General features: G+C 41.8%; 2 protein-coding genes across 8 annotated transcripts in view; one reads left to right on the top strand and one right to left on the bottom strand.

Annotated features, from left to right (window-relative positions):
* The window catches only part of LOC140471218 (uncharacterized), a 48,745-nt gene extending 30,522 nt beyond the window's left edge, over positions 1 to 18,223 (top strand). Inside the window, exons 11-15 of one of the 3 annotated variants that reach the window (XM_072567145.1) lie at positions 183 to 290; positions 7,360 to 7,515; positions 8,086 to 8,320; positions 14,841 to 15,046; positions 15,787 to 18,223. In XM_072567145.1, coding sequence (XP_072423246.1) covers positions 183 to 290; positions 7,360 to 7,515; positions 8,086 to 8,320; positions 14,841 to 15,046; positions 15,787 to 15,855 — 774 coding nt within the window. In that variant the 3' untranslated portion in view covers positions 15,856 to 18,223. Of the gene's footprint in view, positions 1 to 182; positions 291 to 7,359; positions 7,516 to 8,085; positions 8,540 to 14,840; positions 15,047 to 15,786 lie in introns of all 3 variants that reach the window. The other 2 variants (XM_072567143.1, XM_072567144.1) reach the window with 2 other exon arrangements.
* The window catches only part of LOC140471221 (zinc finger CCCH domain-containing protein 10-like), a 302,904-nt gene that overhangs the window by 180,695 nt on the left and 99,308 nt on the right, over positions 1 to 22,901 (bottom strand). The window lies entirely within an intron of this gene.

Genomic DNA, 22,901 nt, shown 5'->3' with positions numbered 1-22,901 from the left:
AAGGCTAGTTTGACTTCAAAAAGAGTCATTAGATGTGTTCCTGTTGCTGCTACTGATCTTAATATATTCTTTAAAAATTCCCACAAACTTGTTCAATTTGTAGAGTCCCTTCTCCAGTATGCATGTGTTATTCAGAAATTTGGTTTAGACTCTTGTTAATCTAACTTTATTCGTTCCAACAGGTTGCAACTTATAAACCTGTGAATTGGTCAAATCATCACTCTCTTAAGGGCAAGACAGATGGACAGAGTGCCTCAGACCATACAAAGGATGGTGAATATCTGCCAATGGTGGGTGAAGGATAGTGAGGTTTTGTGTTATGTAACATGTTACAACTGTTTCTGTTGATGAAATTGAATAGTCTCAGAACAAATAGTTTACCAATGTACAAGTTCTTGACTATACAGGAGTATATGTCACTGGAGTGTTGAAAAAGCTGTCTTAAAAATGACCTTTTTGGCCAAGCTGTCAGTTACCTGTTAGAACTCTGCCATTGTGGTTTGGATCCTCAAAAGTGCCCCCAAAAGTTATTCTCCCTTAAATTTGTCATTTGAACATACAAACATCCAAATCAGAAGCTGAACTAAGCCATTTTGCCATTGAGCCTGCTCCACTGTTCAAAACGTTGATGGCTGATCTGTTTGTGTTTCAAATTCCACATTCTCATCTAACCTTGATAACCTTACATTTTTAATTAGGAAATGTAGTCAATTTACCTCAATGACCTGCCTATACCACCTTCTGAAGCATTATGTTCCAAAGTGTCACAACCCTCAGCAAATTTTGCTTCCGTCACCAAGTCACCCTTTATTTACACGTGGAGAGTCCTTAATACTGGCCCAGCGCCCTCAGAGCCAGCTCTGAGTGAACAGAACCCTTGACCAACCCCCCCCCCCCTCCGTTTATCTGTCAGCCAGGGCTCCCTTATTGGACCAGATTAACAGCCTCAATCAGGGAACTCGTATTCTGTGAGGTTCATCTGGCTGACCTTGTTACAGTCACCACACAGTGCTTTGACATAAATTGTAAGAAGTCAAGGCCCCATCACAGACCCACTCATTACATCCTGCCAATCAGTAAAGGACCCATGTATGATTAGACTCAGTTTTGTGGCTGGCAGAAATATGCGAGTATGTTACACCCTAGCATCATTTGATTCCAATTTGTGTAATTACATTTTAACCATTAATACCTTGTCAATGTCTTCTGGAGTCCAAGCACAGTAAGTCTACAGGCTTCCCTTTATCCACAGCACATGTTGCTCCTTCAAAGAATTCTGATAACTTGGTTAAATATGCATTTCCTTTCACAAAATACTTAGTCTTCCTGATTACCTTGAGTTTAAGTGTGCAGATATAATCTTTTTACTGGTCTATTCTTAACACCTTTGCCACAACCGACATCAAGGTAACTGGCTTATAGTTTCCTGTTTTTTTTTAGATTAGATTAGATTCCCTACAGTATGGAAACAGGCCCTTTGGCCCAACAAGTCCACACCGACCCTCCAAAGAGTAACCCACCTAGATATGCCTACCTCCCTTAATAGAGTTACATTTTGCTACTTTCTAGTCCAATGGAACCTTTCCAGAATCTTGGGAATTTTGGAAAATTAACACCAACATATCTACTACTTCATTCTAGGTTCATTTAAAAAAAAGTAGCAAATGAAGTCGATTGGGACGTAGGGACTTGTCAGTATCCAGCTCTGTCAGTTTACTCCGTCTCCATTCCCTGGTGATTTGTAATTTCACCAAGTTCCTCTCCTCCTTCTACCTCCTGATTTACAGCTATTACTGAAATGATTTTTATATCCTCCTACAGTGAAGATAAAACCAGAATATTTGTTCATTCCACACCATTTCCTCCTTATCTACTCTTAAGACTATACGATGCTGGAGCAGAAGTAGGAGCCTGCTTCACCATTCACCTGAGGTGATGGCTGCTCTGATAATCCTCCACTCCACTTCCCTGCCTTAACCCATAACCCTCGGTTCTCTTACTGATTAAAAATCTGTTTGTCTTAGTCTTGAATTTACTTAATCACCCAACCTCGACATTCCTCTGCAGTAAAGAATTCCACGGATTCACTCTCCTCAGAGAGAGGACATTCCTCCTCATCTCAGTCTTAAATGGGTGATCAATTATTCTGAGATGATGCCCTTTGGTTCTAGAATCTCCCACAAGGGGAAACAACCTGTCTGCATCTATTCTGTCAAGCCCCCTAAGAATCTTGCATGTTTCAGAAAGGCCTCCTCTCAATCTCCTAAGTACAGGTCCAACATACTCAGCCACTCATCATAAGAAAACCCTCCATACCTGGGATCAATCTCGTGAACCTTCTCTGGACTGCATCCAATGTTTGGTATATCTTTTCTTTAGATAAGAGAACCAAAACTGTTCACGTTGTTCTATGTCTGGTCTAACTAGTGTCGTATATAGTTTCAGCAATACTTCCCTACTTTTTAATACTCCGTTGTCTTTGAAATAAAGTCCACCATTCCATTTGCTTTCCCTATTTGCTGAGCTAGTTTGCTAGTTGTTTGTGATTAAGGCATGGACAACCCCAAAACCCCCTCTGCTGCACCTTTCTGCAGTCTTTCTCAATTTAAGTAACATTTTGTTCAGATGAAAGTGCAGCACAGAGGGATCTATATGCTTGTGTGCACAAAACACAACACATTAGCATTCAGGTGCAGCAAGCAATTAAGAAGGCAAATGATACATTGACCTTTATTATTAGTAGATTGGAGTTTAAAATCAGGGAAGTGTTGTTACAGCAGTAGAGAATTGGTGAAGCTGCATCTGGAGTACTATGTACAGTTTCACAATGGATGTACTGGCATTAGAGTTTTACAAACTGATTCACGAGGCCAATTCCTGGGATGAATGAGTTGGCTTGTCAAGAATGGCTAAACACACTTTGTTTTGAAATTCATTTGTGAGACATGGGTGCTGCTGGCTGGCCAGCATTTAATGCACGACCCTAGTTGCCTCCTACAGTGCCTCCTAGGAAGATGGTGGTGAGCTTCTGCCTTGAATCGCCGCAGTGCACATGCTGTGTGGTAGAACCACACTGCCTTCAGGAAGGGAATTCCAGGATTTTGACCCAGCAGCATTGAAGGTGATATATGGATGTCAGGATGGTGAGTGGCTTGGGAGGAAGCTTGCAGGTGATGGTGTTCCCATATATCGGCTGGCCTTGCTTGTCCTTCTGATGGAAGTGGTTGTGGGTTTGAAAGGTGCTGTCTGAGGATCTTTGGTGAATTCCTGCAGTGCATTTTGTAGGTAGTATACACTTGCTGCTACAGAGCATTGGTGGTGGAGGGAGTGGATGCTTAGGGATGTTGTGCCAATCAAGTGGGCTGCTGTGTCTTGGATGGTGTCAAGCTTCTTGAGTGTTGTTGGAGCTCCACCCATCCAGGCAAGTGGGGAGTATTCCATCACACTCCTGACTTGTGCCTTGTAGATGGTGGGCAGGCTCTGGGGAGTCAAAAGGTGGGTTACAAGTTTCTGACCTGCTCTTGTAGCCATTGTGTTCATGTGGCAAGTCCAGTTGAGTTTCTGATCAATGGTAACCCCCCCTGGACATTGATAGTGGGGGATCCAGTGATGGTAACACCATTGAATGTCAAGAGACAGTGGTTAAATAGTCTGCTATTAGTAATGGTCACTTGCTGGCGTTTGTGTGGTGCAAATGTTAATTGCCACTTGTCAACCCAAGCCTGGAGATAAATTAAGGCAAAAATATAACCCAGGGATACTGGGGATAACTCACCTGCTCTCCTTCAAAATAGTGTCATATTTTATATCCATTTGAGAGGAAAATGGAATGGAAGATTAGTTTGAATTTCCCATTTGAAAGTAAAAGCCCTCAACATGAAAGTAAAAGCCCTTTACTTGTGGCCATAATGGAGATGTGGGCTTCACAGGGGCAGGAATGGTTGCTAGATGTTCCAGGGTTTAGAAAGTTTAAAAAGAATAAGGAGGTTGGAAAAAGAGAAGAGGGTGTAGCATTGCTAATTAGAAAATGCATCACAGTTACAGAAACAGAGGTTGTCAAGGATGGTTTGTCGATTGAGTCAGTATGGGTGGAAGTTAAGAACAGCAAAGGAGCAGCCATCTCATTGGGGGTTTTCTACAGACCCTCTAATAGCAATAGAGAGATTGAAGAACTCATAGGCCAGCAGATTTTGGAAAAGTGCAGATGTAGCAGGGTTGTTGTTATGGGTGACTTCAACTTTTCCAATATTGACTGGAACCTCCCCAGTGCAGATGGTTTGGATGGAGCCGTTTTTGTCAGGTGTGTTCAGGATGGTTTCTTTCCTCAGTATGTAGACAAGCCAATGAGGGGAGAGGCCATTTTGGATTTGGTGCTCTGCAATGAGCCAGGACAGGTGTCAGATCTCACGGTGGGAGAACACTTTTTGCTAACCGTTACCATAACCATTGGAAAATATTTAATTGGGGAAAAGGAAACTATGATGCTATTGGAGTTGGGAAATACAGATTGGAGCAATTATTCCACAGAAAGGGCACTACAGACATCTGGAGACTGTTTAAGGAGCAGTTGTTGTGAGTGATGCACAGATTTGTTTCTCTGAGACAGGTAAGATTAAGGAGCCTTGGATGACGAGAACAGAGGAGCTTCTCGTCAAAAGGAAGAAGGCAGCTTACATAAGGTAGAGGAAGCAAGGATCTAGCACAGCTTTAGAGGATTACAGGCTTACTAGAAAGTAGCTCAGAAATGGAGCCAGGAGGGGGCACAAAAAAGGCTTGGCAGGAAGGATTAGGGAGAATCCAAAGGCATTTTACTCATAGGTGAGGAATAAGAGAATGATCAGGGAGCAGGTAGGCCGGTCAGGGATAACGTAGGGAACTTGTGCATGGAGTCTGAGCAGATAGGGGAAGCCCTTAAATGAGTTTTTGCTTGGGTTTTCACTCAGGAAAGGGACCTTGTTGTGAATGAGAACTTTGAGGAGCTGGGAAATAGGCTTGAACAGATCACGATTGATGAAGTTGATGTGCTGGAAATTTTGGCAAACATTAAGATTGATAAGTCCCCAGGGCCAGACCAGATTTATCCTAGGTTGCTCCGGGAAGTGAGAAAGGAGTTTGCTAAGCCGCTGGCGAAGATCTTTGCTTCCTCACTCTCCACGGGAGGCAAATGTTGTTCCTCTGTTCAACAAGGCTAATAGGGAAATCCCTGGCAATTACAGACCAGTCAGTCTTAAGTCTGATGAAGGGCTTTTGCCCGAAACATCGATTTTCCTGCTCCTCGGATGCTGCCTGACCTGCTGTGCTTTTCCAGCACCACTCTAATCATGTTGGCATAAGCAGGGAAGATGTGTTAGGTATGCTAGAGATTATTAAGGTGGACAAATCCCCAGGACCGGATGGGATCCGGTTGCTGAGGGAGGCAAGAGATGAAATAGCTGGGGCCCCGACAGATATCTTTGTGGCATCCTTAAATACAGGTGAGGTGCCGGAGGACTGGAAGGTTGCTCATGTTGCCCACCTGTACAAGAAGGGTAGTAGGGATATTCTGGGTAACTACAGACCAGTGAGTCTGACATCGGTGGTGGGGAAGTTGCTGGAGAGGGTACTGAGAGATAGGATCTATTTATATTTAGAAAAGAATGAGCTTATCAGTGATAGGCAACATGGTTTTGTGCAGGGGAGATCGTGTCTTACCAACCTAATAGAGTTCTTTGAGGAAGTGACTAAGTTGTTAGATGAAGGAAGGGCTGTTGATGTCATATACATAGACTTTTGTAAGGCTTTTGATAAGGTTCCCCATTGTAGACTAATGGAGAAAGTGAAGTCACATGGTGTGCAGGGTGTTCTAGCTAGGTGGATAAAGAACTGGTTGAGCAACAGGAGACAGAGTAGTGGTTGAAGGGAGTTTCTCGAAATGGAGAAAGGTGTTCCACAGGGGTCAGTGTTGGGCCACTGTTGTTTGTAATGTACATAAATGGCACTGTTGGTATGATCAGCAAGTTTGCAGATGACACAAAGATTGGTGGAGTAGCAGAAAGCATAAGGGACTGTCTGAGAATACAGGAGGATATAGATAGACTGGAGAGTTGGGCGGAAAAGTGGCAGATGGTTTTCAATCCAGACAAATGTGAGGTGATGCATTTAGACATGACTAATTCTAGAGCGAATTATACAATGAATGGAAGAGCCTTGGGAAAAGTTGATGGGCAGAAAGATCTGGGAGTGCAGGTCTATTGAAAGTGGATAGAGTGGTCAAGAAGGCATATAGTATGCTTGCCTTCACTGGACTGGGTATTGAGTATAAGAGCTGGCAAGTCATTGGTTCGGCCACATTTAGAATACTGTGCACAGTTCTGGTCGCCACATTACCAAAAGGATGTGGATACTTTGGAGAGGGTGCAGAGAAGGTTTACGAGGATGTTGCCTGGTATGGAAGGTGCTAGCTATGAAGAAAGGTTGAGTAGGTTACGTTTATTTTCACTAGAAAAAAGGAGATTGAGGGGGGACCTGATTGAGGTTTACAAAATCATGAAGGGTATAGACAGGGTGGATAGAGACAAGCTTTTTCCCAGGGTGAAGGATTCAATAACAAGAGGTCACACTTTCAAAGTGAGAGGTGAAAAGTTTAAAGGGGGATACATGCGGCGAGTACTTCACACAGAGGGTGGTGGGCGTTTGGAACACGTTGCCAGCAGAGGTGGTAGAGGCAGGCACGGTAGATTCGTTTAAGATGCGTCTGGACAGATGGATGAGGAGGTGGGGAGCAGAGGGATACAGATGCTTAGGAATTGACCGACAGGTTTAGACAGTACATTTGCATCAGCTCAGGCTTGGAGGGCCGAAGGGCCTGTTCCTGCGCTGTAAACTTTCTTTATTCTTTGAATCTAATCTCCAGCATCTGCAGTACCGACTTCTGCCTACATTTAGATGACTGCTGGACATGCGCATGGAGAGCAGTGAACGGAGGGGTGCGTAGGTTCGGTAATTTTATTTTAGATTAGGAATAATCCTCGGCACAACATTGTGGGCTGAAGGGCCTGTTCAGTGCTGGACTTTTCTATGTTCGAACAGTGTCGCACTCGCTCAGCACTGCACTGGAGGGTTAGCATAGATTTTTGTACTCAAGCCCTAGAGTGGAACTTGACCCCAGAATATGCTCACTCAGACAAGAATGTTACCTGTTGAATCTGACTGCCAGTATTCTTCCACCGTTTGTCATTGGAAGGTGCACTTTGTCAGATCACCACCAATATTTCTCAATTCTCTAGTGTAAAAATTACATTTTACAACTTATCAAAATGAAGACGTGATGAGATTTTGCACTGTGTATATGTAATGGACGTCTCACATTCTCTATTTTAGGATCAGATAGTACTTCGTCTGTTTAATGATTCAGAAGAACCAAATGAAGTAGAGAAGGCAACAGAAACCCCAAGCTTAAAGGAAGAATTGGAAAGACCAAAGACTAATCAGGGTCCAAGCCTAGTTGATCTAAAGCTAGTAAAGCTAAAGGTACAGGTACCACGGCATTTAATGGTTGAGCTTTATGCACTAGTTACAAAACAGCATATTTTGTTGACATTGTATCACTTGTAAAGCCTTGCTTTGTTCACAGACTGATTAGTTTCCTTTTCTTCTGCCAATGTTTTTCTTTTATATGGCGGTTGGTAAAAGAGAGAAAAAAAAGGGCTAACTTTGCTGTTTTCCCCCCTCTTCTCCATAATTCTTATTTTAAAAAAGAGCTGTAAACTAATAAATTAATTACACTAATTACATTTATGGTTTTCTCACTATAAGATTCTAAAGCTAATGGGACTGTTCTTATCTTTTTTCCAAGTGTTCTCTTGGTTTTAGTTTCTTGTGTTAAATTGTTCTTTTCTGCCTGCTGACTCCTGGCTCAAAAAAACAGACAGAAAAGCTGCTCAAATCTTTGTCAAGACATCTGTTCTCTACACCCTACAATGGCATGGCTAAGCATTCACTGTGAAGACAGCTTATTATGTCATCCATGATTTGAGTGGAGTGCTGTATCATTAATAAGTTACATTTTCTCCAGGTTCTTGAGCTGTTGTAACTTTTGTTTTACAGAACATTGAACTTCTTTCACAACAACTTCAGAAAGAGTTGCAAGAGGTAAAGGCGATTGAGGAGACGCTCACAGAAAGCAGCTGTGAGGAAAATGTACCTGCCTTCCCAGAAGAACATCCCAATTTGCCTGGTGCTGTCTTGAAGAATAGAACAGTTGTTACAGCTTCAAAGCAGCAGGATGCTGAAGAATATATTATTTCTTCCCAATGTACACCTCTGACTCCCATTCCAACATGTAAGCTCATAGACTGGTCACAACAGACTAACAGTCTTTCTGGAGCAGCAAATTGCCTTCCTACCATGGACCACCAATCTGAGATATTGCTTCCTTCTGCTAAGCTGGCTTTGAATGTGATGGATACATTGCCCACGTCCATTTCCCAGGGATCTTCACACTTGCACACAACGGCCCAAGGGTCGAAATTCCAATCCCCTTTTCTCAGTGGAAGCAGAGGTAAGTGTGTGTGTGTGAGATCTCCTTCCTATTGGAAAGATGTTGTGAAACTTGAAAGGGTTCAAAAAAGATTTACAAGGATGTTGCCAGGTTGGAGGATCTGAGCTACAGGCTGGGGCTATTTTCCCTGGAGCGTCAGGCTGAAGGGTGACCTTTATAGAGGTTTACAAAATTATGAGGGGCATGGATAGGATAAATAGGCAAAGTCTTTTCCCTGGGGTCGGGGAGTCCAGAACTAGAGGGCATAGATTTAGGGTGAGAAGGGAAAGATATAAAAGAGACCTAAGGGGCAACTTTTTCACATAGAGGGTGGTGCGTGTATGGAATGAGCTGCCAGAGGATGTGGTGGAGGCTGGTACAATTGCAACATTTAAAAGGCATTTGGATGGGTATATGAATAGGAAGGGTTTGGAGGGATATGGGCCGGGTGCTGGCAGGTGGGACTAGATTGGGTTGGGATGTCTGGTCGGCATGGACGGGTTGGACCGAAGGGTCTGTTTCCATGCTGTACATCTCTATGACTGCTGTCTTATACTATTACAGTATAATATTCACCTCCAGTGAGGTGGCAATGATCTAGCTCAGCATTTGCCTATTTACTCAAGACACAGGAGGAAATGAGGTATCAAAATTACAACAAAACTTGCTGTATACCAAGCTGCCATAATACCTGTCCTCCTATGTGCCTGTAAGACATAACCACCTACTCCAGACGTATTAAGCTATTGGACAGATTCCACATGAGAAACACTTGGAACATCATGGGTATCAAAAAGGGAGAACATAGTTCCCAATGTGGAGGTACTTCAAAGAGCAGAAATGTTTGGAACTGAAAAGCTCATTTTCAGAGCCCAGCTGAAATAGAGTAGACATGTAGTACATATAAATAATAAAATATTGAAGGCAATCATGTATCACAACTTAAACTTGGACACCACTTGTGAGATAGGCAAAGATTAAGATTCGAGCACTCCTTGAAGGTGAACATCAGAAAAAGTGGCATGTACACTACAAGCCACTCACCGTCATGACTTGGAACTAGATCACCATTCTTTCTTTCAATGTTGTTGAGTCAAAATCCTGGAATTCCCTAAGAGAAAGTGAGGACTACAGGTGCTGGAGATCAGAGCCGAAGAGTGTGGTGCTGGAAAAGCACAGCAGGTCAGGCAGCAGCGGGGGAGCAGGAGAATCAACGTTTCGGGAATAAGCCCTTCATCAGGAAGGGCTTATGCCCAAAATGTCGATTCTTCTGCTCCTCGGATGCTGCCTGACCTGCTGTGCTTTTCTAGCACCACACTCTTCGATTCCTGGAATTCCCTCCCTGAGAGCATTGTGGATTTACCTACAGCACATGGACTGCAGCAGTTCAAGAAGGCAATCCACCATCACCTTCTCAAGAGCAACTAGGACCAGCCAGCAACACAGATGTCCCATTCGCAAATTTTTAGTTTTTAAATTTGAAAAAATATACAAAGAACTACCTGGGATCAATCTCAAGTCGTGACATTGTTTCATTTGAATAGGAAAGAATATGGGCAGCAAAGGACAAAAGATAATAAAATTAATTTCTATTAGTGAGGGAAGTTTTCAGGTTGACATGAAGCCATACAAGTATTGGTCAGTATAAGACAGCTGCTTATCTGTGTTTATTTCTACTTTCACTGGATTATTTTTGTCTGCGAGGTGTGGGCATTGCTGGCCATCCCTAATTGCCCTTGAGAAGATTCTGATGAGTGACCTTCTTAGACTGCTATAGCCCACAAGGTATAGGAACGCTAACATGACCCAGTGACAGTGAAGGAATAGCAATATAGTTCCGATTCAGAAGTATGTGTGACTTGGAGTGAACTTGCAGGTGGTGGTGCCCTCATTCTTCTGGGTGTGAGAGATTGCAGACATTGCTGTCAAAGGAGGGTTGGTAAGTTGCTGCAGTACATCTTGTATTTAGCATACACTGTGGATTGGTGATGGAGGATGTGAATTTTGAAGGTGCTGGATGAGTTGCCAATCAAGTAAGCTGCTTTGTTGGTATTGAGCATTTGTTAATTGTTGGCATCCATGCAAGTGGGGAATATTCTACCACACTGATTTGTTCCTTCCAGTTGATGGGCAGGCTTTGGAGAGTCAAAGGGTGAGTTAGTCTCTGCAGTATTCCTATCTTCTGACCTGCTCTTGCAGCCACAGTATTTGTGTAGCTGGTCCAGTTCAGTTTTTGATCAATGGTAATCACCCAGGATGTCGAAGTTACAGAATTCAGTTATGGTAATGTTATTGAATATCATGAGCAGATGATTAGATTTTCTCTTGATGGAATTGGTGTTTGTGAAAAAATGTTACTTGCCACTGATCAGTCCAAGCTTGATGATGTTCAAGTTTTGCTGCATGTAGGTGCAGACTGCTCCGATATCTGAGGAATCAGGAATGGTACGAACATTGCATTATCATTAGTGAACATCCTCACTTCTGACCTTCTGGTGAAGGGAAGGTAATTAATGAAGCAGCTAAAGATGGTTGAGATAAGAAAACTATGCAAACCTCCTGCAGCGATGTCCTGGAGTTGAGATGGCTGAACTACAACAACCACACCCATCTTCCTCTAAGCTTGGTATGACTCCATCCAGTGGAGAATGTTCCCCCGATTCCCATTCACTCTATTTTGCTAGGGCTCCTTCATGCCATACTTGCTTAAATGCAGCCTTGATGTCAACTTTGAAACGGCAGGTTTAAAGCACTTCAGTGTGGCATTCCCACAGACACCTGGGAATCACTGGCCCAAGACCGTCCTGAGTAGAGGAGGAGCATCCGGGAAGGCGTTGAGCACCTCAAGACTTGTCATTGGAGATAAAATGGAAGCCAGACGAAAACAGCAAAAGAATCGTGCTGCCACACCAATGTCCGCCCCCCCCCCCCCCCGGCAACTACCACCTGCCCCAAGTGTAGCAGAACCTGCAGAAGCCCCATCGATCTGTCCAGCCGCCCACGGACTCGCCCTGAGAGTGGAAGAGCCATCCTCATCTGTGAGGAACCACCAGTGATGATGACTTGCTCAAAAGCAACCTTGATGTCAAGGACTCTCCCCTCCCCTCTGGAATTCAGCTCTTTTGTCCATGTTTGAACCAAGGCTGTAATGAGATCAGGAGCTGAGTGGCCCTGGTGGAACCCAAACTGGGCGTCACTGAGCAGGTGCTGCTTGATAGCCCTGTTGATGACTCCTTCCATCACTTTACTGATGATTGAGAGTTAACTAATGGGGCGATAATTGGCTAGATTGAATTATCCTCCTTTTTTTGTACACCAGTCATACCTGGGCAATTTTCCACATTGTCAGGTAAATGCAAGTAGCTGGAAGGGCTTGGCTATGGGTACAGCGGGTTCTGGAGCACAAGTCTTTAGTACTATTGCCAGAATGTTCTGAAGGCCCATAAGCTTTTCAGTATCCAGTGTCACCAACCGTTTCTTGATATCACACAGTGAATTCAGTTGGCTGAAGACTGGTATCTGTGATGCTGGGGACCTGTGGAGGAGGTAGAGATGGATCATCAGCTCTGCACTTGTGGCTGAAGATTGCTGTGAATGCTTCAGCCTTATCTTTCGCACTGATGTGCTGGTCTCTTCCATCATTTAAGGATGGGGATACTTGTGGAGCCGCCTCCTCCAGTGAGTTGTTTAATTGTCCACAACCATTCCCAACTGGATGTGGCAGGACTGTAGAACAGAGATCATAGAGTCATAGAGATGTACAGCTCAGAAACAGGCCCCTTGGTCCAACTCATCCATGCCAACCAGTATCCTCAAATAATCTAGTCCCATTTGCCGGCACTTGGTCCATATCTCTCTAAACCCTTCCTATTCATATACCCATCCAGATGCCTTTTAAATGTTGTAATTGTACCAGCCTCCACCACTTCCTCTGGCAGCACGTTCCATACACGTACCACCCTCTGTGTGAAAAAGTTGCCCCTTAGATCTCTTTTATATCTTTCCCCTCACCCTACACCTCTGCCCTCTCATTGTGGACTCCCCACCCCAGGGAAGAGACTTTGCCTATTTATCCTATCCATGCCCCTTATGATTTTATAAGCCTCTATAAGGTCACTCCTCAGCCTCCAACGCTCCAGGAAAACAGCCCCAACCTATTCGGCCTCTCCCTGTAGCTCAAACCCTCCAACCCTGGTTACATCCTTGTAAATCTTTTCTGAAACCTGTCAAGTTTTATAACATCCTTCCAATAGGAGGGAGACCAGAATTGCACACAATATTCCAAAAGTGGCCTAACCAATGTCCTGTACAGCTGCAACATGACCTCCCAATTCCTATACTTTATGCTTTGACCAATAAAGGCAAGTGTACCAAATGCTGTCTTCACCATCCTGTCTTACTGTGACTCCATCTTCAAGGGACTATGAACCTGCACTCCAAGGTCTCTTTGTTCAGCAACACTCCCCAGAATGTTACCATTAAGTGTATAAGTCCTGTCCTGATTTGCCTTTCCAAAATGCAGCACCTCATATTTATCTAAATTAAACTCTATCTGCCACTTCTCAGCCCTTTGGCCCATCTGATCAAGATCCCATTGTACTCTGAGGTAACCACCTCCGCTGTCCACTACACCTCCAATCTTGGTGTCATCTGCAAACTTCCTAACTATACCTCCCATGTTCACATCCAAATCATTTATATAAATGACGAAAAGCAGTGGACCCAGCACTGGTCCTTGTGGCACATCATTGGTCACAGGCCTCCAGTCTAAAAAGCAATCCTCCACCACCACCTCTGTCTTCTACCTTCGAGCCAGTTCTGTATCCAAATAGCTAGTTCATGTGATCTAACTTTGCTAACCAGTCTTGGGTCCATTGGTGTGGGCTTGCTTAGTTCTATCACTTGCTGCTTATGCTGTTTGGCATGCAAGTAGTCCTGTTTGGTAGCTTCACTAGGTTGACGCCTCTTGTTTCGGTATGCCTGGTGCTTCTCTTGGCATGCCCTCCTGAACTTAATGGTAATGGTTGAGTGGGGGATATGCTGGGCCATGGAGTTGCAGATTGTGTTGGATTGTGTTCAACTGCTGTTGATGGCCCACAGCGCCTCCATGGATGCCCAATCTTGAGTTGCCAAATCTCTTCAATGTCTGTCCCATTTCGCACAGTGATAGTGCCACACAACACGATGGAGATTATTCTCAATGTGAAGGCAAGACTTCGGTTCCACAAGGATTGAATTGTCACTCTCCGTATCATGAACAGATGTATTTGTGGTAGGCAGATTTGGTAAGGATGAGGTCAAGTATGTTTTTCCTTGTTTGTTCCCTCAACATCTGCCGCAGACCCAGTGTAGCATCTATGTTTTTTGGAACCTGACCGGCTTGATCGGTAGTACTGCTGCCGAACCACTCTTGATGGTGGATACTGAAGACCTCACCTCGAGTACATTTTGTGCCCTGCCACTCTCAGTGCTTTCTCCAAAAGAAAATAAAAACATGAGAAAAGATATTGAAATGGATCATGTTGTAATATCCAATACTTCAAGCATTTACAGCGTCCAGTTTAGAGTCAAGCACTTAGATCCCATCTCATTTGATTCTATTCCCTAATTAGTCTCTGAGCTAAAATAATCCAGTAGAAATTGGGAATCTTCAGTACAGCAGCTACATTTCTGAAGAGGGATAAAAGTTCCTCTAGGTGTCCAGAATTATTAAAAATATTCACATCCGGTACAAATGCAGTAATTTTTTTTAAAGAATAAAGATTTGCATTTGTGTAGCACTTCAACATCTCAAAATGCTTCTCATTCAAAAAAAGTTTGCTCTTGAAAAACATTGCTGTTGGTAACCATAGCAGTCCTTTTTGAACAAAGTAAGATGCTATGAATAGCATTAAGATGAATGGCCAGCTGTGCTGTTCAACTGGAGCTGGTTGAGGATGAAATTATGGCCAGGTTATTTAATGGATCTTTAACCTCTACCCAAACAGGCAGATGGACCCTTAGCTTAACATTTCATTTTTCACTGTTCCTCCAGCTGTCTCAATACAGCATTCAAGTATAAGCCAAGGTAGAGTCCTAGACCGATACTTGACCTCACAATATGCTGGCTTGCGAATGTTCTCAATCGAGCAAGACTGCTCATTGATCAACTAATAACTAATGCAGTTTGATCCCACTTTTTATTATATTCATGAGTTGTAAAATCTGTTCATGGGTTCAAATTAGAAATAGTCTCCCTACAGTGGAGTTTTTTTTTTGGAAAATTAATTGAGCACCAATAGAGTTGCACTGAACTTTCAAAACTGTCTGTTTTGACTTTCAGACAGAAGCACTCTGCTCTGGAGCAGCATGAAGCAGAGGTTTGGTGAGACTTTCCCTGGATATCGAAAACCTTTCCCAGAGGCACTTTTGGATGAAGAGGTTTCTTGCTGTCTTACCCGTGCCATCCAGTCACCTAATAAGATAACAAAGAAGGAAAGAGACTGTGCCAATCCAGTTGCCAAGATACTTCAGCAACAAGAAGTTATGGTGAGTAATACCAAAGAGGAATTTCCTGAATATCCTCGTGTGAATTTTGTTCCTGGGAAGGGAAAGATCAGTCTTCTATGCAATATCATTTGTAATTACAATGTGCAAATTTAGATTTGTGACTTGCACAAACATACTTCAGCAACAGTTACAATTTCACCAAAATATTTGTAAAAGTATCTAAATAACTAGCTTGATGACAGTTTCCACCTTTCCAGTCTCTCATTCCATTTTAATCTTTTTCAAATCCACTGAAATCAAAATGAGTAGAATAAAGATGCTTGCTTTGATTCTGATTTTTTTTTATTGTGGACTTCCAGTTTTAGACTGTAAGCACAGTTACTTGTGTTGTAACCATTCAATAGAGATATCTACATAGCCCATCAAAGTACTTTGTATTTTTTTTCTCTCCTCAAAGACTGCATAATTAGTTCAACTTAAAATCTATTTCTGGTATGAAAGGAACTACCCTGGATTCTTTGTATGAACTTGTCAGCACTTCTCTTACATAAGGTTGCTTTTTGCCCTCCTCTAAAATTTAGTTAACTTTTTAAAAACTTTCCAGCTCTATACACAATCGTTCATTTTAACAGGTATATTGCAGTGGTCTAACTGGAAGTTAATTTTCATCCTTTTTCTCGTAGCCTTCTGAAGGTTTTTTTTTACAGCCCTTAAACTAGTCCCTGCAGTTTTTAAATTGATATTGTCTTGGATTCTAACTCTGTATTTCTGCTCCACAGCACTTTGTCCCAATCAAGCTGCATTACCAGCCAGAAATCGCTTCAACAATTTCTGATGTCCTTTTGTGAGGAGCCAACAAGTCCTACCCTATTGTTATGAACCTTATTCTTCTTTTTTTCTTCATCTGTATTAGTGTGTTTTATAACCTGAGGAGACAGGTCTAGTTGTGGACACTTAAAGAGCTTCACTCACTGCTTCAGGGTATATTACCAGTAGGATAGCTGCTTTACAGTTTTGTTATAATAGAAAAGCTGTGTTTTGTCTACATAATACTCGAGCAGCTCTGCTTGCATTAGAGAACATCTTGCGGTTTGTTAACTATTTTAACTGCCCAATTAGCACAAGTATGCTGAAGGCATAACCTGCTTCTGGTTGATCTCATAACTGTATAAATTGTCTAATGTTCAAAATATACTCTCCCTTCAATCAGAACTGATGTGCACTCTGTCATGAAGATTTTCATTCTAGCATCAGTTTCTGTCTTGTGCTGCTGTCCTTTTTAAAGGTCTCCAGCTATAAACAACAGAATTAATTTTGCTCCTCATGCTTGAACTCTCATAATTAACACTAATACCCTTTTTAACCAGTTAGTTCAGAGTTTTTGTGGGTTTTTATTTTTTAAAATTTGTGATATTAAAAAGATATGATTGAAAAAGTTAGTTTGTAAAGTGAGACATGTTGCTGAATCTTTTTACCTTGCACTCATCAGGACAAATGCAAGAATGCCAAATTTCAAACAATTGCATCAATTTAAATTCTGATCAACCAAGGCATTGGCACAGAGAAAGCAATGGGAACTATAGGTGCCCCTATGGTTCAATGTACCAACTAATCAGCACGCTTTCTTCCCAAAGTATAAATTGTTGCAATAATTCGATATTTGACATTCTAGTGTTTTGTTCTGATCAGTGCAAGACAAAAAGATTCAGCAATGTGTCTCTTTCTTTTCACCAGGTTTCAAGAAATATTACTGCAAATGTTTGCCCTTGTTTAAATATCACAGTGCTCCCAAAGTTTCTCAATCTTGAATTGCATCAATTAAATGAAATGTTCCCTATAAACAGAAGGCAGAAATATGATGACTGCCACACTATCAAAGAAAGCTCTTGGCAGTTTTCACACTGTATATTGGCTCATTTAATTTTATTTGCAGTACAAAAGCAAACTTTTTATTCACAATAACTTGTCTTTTGTGCCACCACCAAACCACCATGAATTCAAATTAGGCAAAAAAACGTTTGTTCTCCATTTCTGCATTGCTTGGTGTGACTGCAAACTATAAGAGGACATCATTTTGCATCAGTGCTAATCTTCGTTATGGAAATGTGGGCTTGCTACAAACCTTGAAAACCTTTTCTCTCAACAAAGATTGAATTTTAATACTTCTGACAATTCCAGTTAACAATTTACTAATAAGTAAATGACCTAATAAAGCTGTTCCACTACACTTCGTAGATCAAAAATATTCAGGTCCCAAGTTCATCCTTTAATGCTTGGTTAGGCATTTGTAGAATCTTAAAACTTGCACAACAAATAGAAACTCCACTGAACTATTGAGCTGCAAATGGTTGGTTTGTCTGTTAACTTCTCCTAACGATTCTGGTCAACCCTGTTCAGGTCAACCATTGTTTTAAGATTTGGTGAGTGGTGTAATGGCCAGATGCCCTTCCTGCAGCTAAGATTCTCCATTTATCTGGACTAGGGCCTGGCACTGATATATACACACACACACACACACACACACACCGGCCTGCCTACACCAGTGCTTGGGTTCTTTTGTAGCCACTTGGAGATAGTGAGAACTGCAGATGCTGGAGAGTCAAAGTGGATAAAGAATGGAGCTGGAAAACGTATAGCAGGTCACACAGCCTCAGAGGAGAAGGGGAGTTGACATTTCAGGTTGTAGCCTTTCATCAGGACTTCATTTGTCCTGAAACGTCAACTCCCCTTCTCCTCTGATGCTGGCTGACCTGCTGTGCTTTTTCCAGCTCCACTCTTTATCCACTTCTTTTGTAGCCAACAAGCCATAGAGTGGGACTTGGAGGGGGGTGGAATTGGTTACAAAAAGGGCCTTCCAGCTCAGAAACAGAAGAATTGCCCACTTTAGCTTTTATTTTGAACTTTAAACACTTTCTGTAGATGAACCATTCCAATCTTGTGTATTCTGCTTTTGATTTTAATCTTTACATTACAAAAGAAACTACACTGTAGCCTGACTCTCCACTGTAAGATAGTTTTAGAAGTTCTTAACTGAAACATTCAGATTTTCCATTCATATTGTAACACCTTATTGTAAATGTCTCTGCTAAATCTGATAATTTATCTGCAAAGTTTATCTTTCATTTTTAGCCATCTTATGATTGCCTTTATTATTACACTGGTCTGTTCAGGACTTTTGTATGCTGTGTACATTTTGTATATTAACTACTATGCAAATAAAGCTTTATTGTATATTTATTTATTTGCTCCTTTGTACTTTTTTTGAAATAGGATTTATTTGTGAAGTCTGGTTTACATTGTTGAACCTGTACCAATCGATAGTCACTATAAAGAGATATCAGGCTTCTGGTATGTTTTTTGTCTATTTTTCCTGAGAAAAATAATGCATAGAAATTATAACTATTATTTACTGAAGAGCCAAGATTTGATCCCTGAATCAGCAGTAAAATATATCCATGCATACAGGTAGTTCTGCTATTACATGGTAGTTCCGTTCCTGTGCAAACCCGTGCTATACGAAAATTGAGCAATACAAATACACTTAAGTGTACTTTAAAAGTTCATATTTTGGAAAAACCATTTCCTATTCACCCAGTTGTGTGACAGTCAATTTGTGTTAACAGAAGACACGTTATAGCAGAACTACCTATATTTTCTCTTCCATTCCCACTTTGATTGGTGGAGAGGTTGTTAATGGTAAATGGTAAGTACTGAAACGGTGATGTAAACTTCATTTAATTTACCAATCAAAATAAGACCCCTCAAGTAAGCAAGTTAAGCCTCACAATCCAACTTGACTATTACCTAAGAGGGTTCAATCCTTGTACAGTGTTGTTCTGCTAAAGGGAGAGTTCTGGTGTTCGATTTTTAGACCAAAGGAAGAGAATTTGTATATGTGATATTATTGATGATTTCTTAAATTCCTTTCATCCAAATTACAGCAAGTCAGCAGCTTGCCTTCTTCTCAGAAATAATGTCTTTGCTCCTTGTTATATTTGGCCTTAATTGTCTGTTTGAAGACACAGCTTTCCTGTGATTAACTCCTTACATTCTTCTGCAGGCCAATCTTTGTCCTTTGTGGCAATAAAGCATCCAAGCAGTGTCTAAGCAGTTTGACTTGTGTAATCTCAACTCCCTCCTTCCAAGGCATGACTCACTTGCTTTCAATTCCTGTGTAAGTTTGTTCTTGCTTTTAATAGTTTATTCCAGACCGAAAGTACTGATTCTTTCAGTGTGTAATAGTTTACCTTTGTCCATTCAAGCAATCCGTGAACAGTTATTAAAGTTTTGAGCCTAGAATATCACAGGGGGAATCTGGTTTGGCAGTGGAGTTTGAACATTACTTAAACCATAAGGAAGACTACAAAATAGTGCGTCATAAGTATCAACTAGAATTCTGGTCTTTCACATTTTGTAAAATTTCAATAAAACACGTAGGAAAGTCTCATTTGGCAGTTAAACAAACGATGTAAGATCTTTTGCATCGACCCAGTAGGACTAATGGGGTCTCTGGTGGACAGTGTGTTCAGAAGTGCAGAACTCCCTCAGTGCTATGTTTGGAGTTCAGATTCAGTTTAGATTTTTTCACTTGGATCTTTTAACTGAGGTATGAACTCCTGGCCCTCTGACTCCAGTGAGATGCAATCACACTCAGCAGCAAGGAAAGAGTCAAAGAGAACCCCGACCATATGGTGGTCTGCTGCATCAAACCAAAATAATTCAACACAAAATGACAATCAAACTTCCATTCTGTGGTATTCATTTTTTAAAAAAGTTTTTATTTAATCTATTTTCTAATCAACCTGTTCAGAAATGTTATTATACACCACTGGAGCAGGTGGGACTTTGAACCTGGGCCTCCCAGTCCAGGGATAGGGACACTACACTGTGCCACAAGAGGGCCCGTCTGTGGTGTTCAGTTGCTCAGTATTTAATTATGAGAACCTAGTATCTGTTGAGTGATTAGTTGAGACTGGATATGGTAACTGAGAAAAAGAACATAAGTTGCAGGCAAGCACTAATGAGCATTAGAGCAGACAGAGTCATAGAGATGTACAGCACAGAAATAGACCCTTCGGTCCAACTCATCCATGTCGACCAGATATCCTAAATTAATCTACTCCCGTTTGCCAAAATTTGGCCCATATCCCTCCAAACCCTTCCTATTCATATACCCATCCAGATGCCTTTTAAATGTAGTAATTGCACAAGCCTCCACCACTTCCTCTGGTAGCTCATTCCATACATACACCACCCTCTGTGTGAAAAAGTTGACCCTTAGATCCCTTTTATATCTTTCCCCTCTCACCTTAAACCTATGCCCTCTAGGTTTGGACTCCCCCACCGTGGGAAAAAGACTTTGGCTATCTATCCTATCCATCCCCTCTTGATTTTATAAACCTCCATAAGGTCACCCCTCAACCTCTGACACTCCAGGGAAGATAGCCCCAACCTATTCAGCTTCTCCCTATAGCTCAAATCCTCCAACCCTGGCAACATCCTTATAAATCATCTCTGCACCCTTTGAAGTTTAGTTACATCTTTCCTACAGCAGGGAGACTAGAACTGAACGCAGTATTCCAAAAGTGGCTGAACCAGTGGCCACAATCTAACATCCCAACTCCTCTACTCAATGCACTAACAAATAAAGGCAAGTGTACCAAATGCCTTCTTCACTATCCTGTCAACCTGTTACTCCACCTTCAAGAACAATGAACCTGTACCCCAAGGTCTCTTTATTCGGCAACACTTCCCAGGACCTTACTATTAGGTGTATAAGTTCTGTCCTGATTTACCTTACCAAAATGGAACACCTTATTTATCTAAATTCCATTTAAAAGCATCGAATGAAACTTGCACACAGAGATAATTTGGAGTGTCTCCTCTCTGCAGATCTCTGAAGCATAAAACTTATTCAAACTGAGCTGTCAGGGAGCTCTGATTTCACAGAACCCCTCATCACTGCACTGGTGGCTGGGATCTATGTAAAACTAATAGTATGATCCATGAGGTATTAAGACAGTGTGGTCTTTTGAGCATAATATGAAATTGTATTCTTTGTCTCTCTCTGACCTACTCTTATCCAAAGGAAAATGCTTGTCTGTATGATTTGTATCGTCACTTCAGGTCCTTCCGATAAAAGCAACAAGATTCGCTTGGAGATAACTGACTAAAATGACAGCACAAGAATATGTATTTCCAATAGACTATAATCCTTAGTTGTTTTCAAGGATCATGAAGATTGCAAAACAGATTTGCAAAGGGAGCATGTATTTGAAAAGTGAAGAAGACCAATTCTCAGTAGCTAGACAATGTTCCATCTCTTGCCTGTTCAGCATGCATTAGGACTTTAACTCCAACCAATTTATTTACTTTTCTTAAATACAGTAAACTTCTGGGCATAAGGTGATTAGAATTACTAATCGTATACTATTGGGACTTGTCTCTTCGGCCTGTTGAGGTCTGTCCAGGTTTTGTCTCAGTAGCCCCATGGATCATTTTGCATGGGGGTTGTCGACAACACTTCAAAATGTATAGTGTGTAATTAAGCTGGATTGCCAGAAGGTGGTGCCGGTTGCAAGCTTTCCTTTGAAAAACTTTTCTGGTCTCTGCACTACCTGTATTTCTTTTACAACTGGACATTGCCTGCACCCAAGAGACTAATCTCTGTGGGTTCTACATTCTATAAAGTGTGTGTGTGTGTGTGTGTGTGTGTGTGTGTGTGTATGTATGCAAACTCTGAATAACTGTAACAGAAATGTGTTTTAATTATTTACATGAAAATGTAATTGCAAAATATAGCTAATATTTAGGAAAAAATTAAAATTGTGTATCTGTCTCAAATTCTGTTTCCCATAACTGTGCTATTTAGAAAAAGACTAAATATTTAGTCACAGAATAAATTGTGCTCTGCATTGTAGTTAAGGAATTTTTAATTTTCAACTCAGAGTCATAGAGATGTACAGCACGGAAACAAACTCTCAATCCAACCTGTCCATGCCTACCAGATATCCCAACCCAATCTAGTCCCACCTGCCAGCACCCGGCCCATAGTCCTCCAAACCCTTCCTATTCACATACCCCTCCAAATGCCTCTTAAATGTTGCAATCGTACCAGCCTCCACCACTTCCTCTGGCAGCTCATTCCATACACGTACCATCCTCTGTGTGAAAAAGTTGCCCCTTAGGTCTCTTTTATATCTTTCCCCTCTCACCCTAAATCTATGCCCTATAGTTCTGGACTCCCCGACCCCAGGAAAAAGACTTTGCCTATTTACCCTATCCATTCCCTTCATAATTTTGTAAACCTCTATAAGGTCACCCCTCAGCCTCCGACGCTCCAGGGAAAACAGCCCCAGCCTGTTCAGCCTCTCCCTATAGCTCAAATCCTCCAACCTGGCAACATCCTTGTAAATCTTTTCTGAACCCTTTCAAGTTTCACAACATCTTTCCGATAGGAAGGAGACCAGAATTGCATGCAATATTCCAACAGTGACCTAACCAATGTCCTGTACAGCCGCAACATGACCTCCCAACTCCTGTACTCAATACTCTGACCAATAAGGAAAGCATACCAAACACCACCTTCACTATCCTATGTATGTCCAATACCCATTTAAATGCCCTTAATGTCGGCGAGTCTACTACTGTTGCAGGCAGGCCGTGCCACACCCCTACTACTCTCTGAGTAAAGAAACTACCCCGATATCTGTCCTAAATCTATCACCCCTCAATTTAAAGGTATGTCCCCTCATGTTCGCCTTCACCATCCAAGGAAAAAGGCTCTCATTGTCCACTCTATCTAACCCTCCAATTATCTTATATGTCTCAATAAGCCATCTCTCAACCTTCTTCTCTCCAATGAAAACAGCCTCAGCTCTCTCAGCCTTTCATC

The sequence above is a fragment of the Chiloscyllium punctatum genome, chromosome X (assembly GCF_047496795.1).
Source record: "Chiloscyllium punctatum isolate Juve2018m chromosome X, sChiPun1.3, whole genome shotgun sequence".
In the NCBI taxonomy this organism is placed as follows: domain Eukaryota; kingdom Metazoa; phylum Chordata; class Chondrichthyes; order Orectolobiformes; family Hemiscylliidae; genus Chiloscyllium; species Chiloscyllium punctatum.
This window is presented reverse-complemented; position numbering and strand designations above follow the sequence as displayed.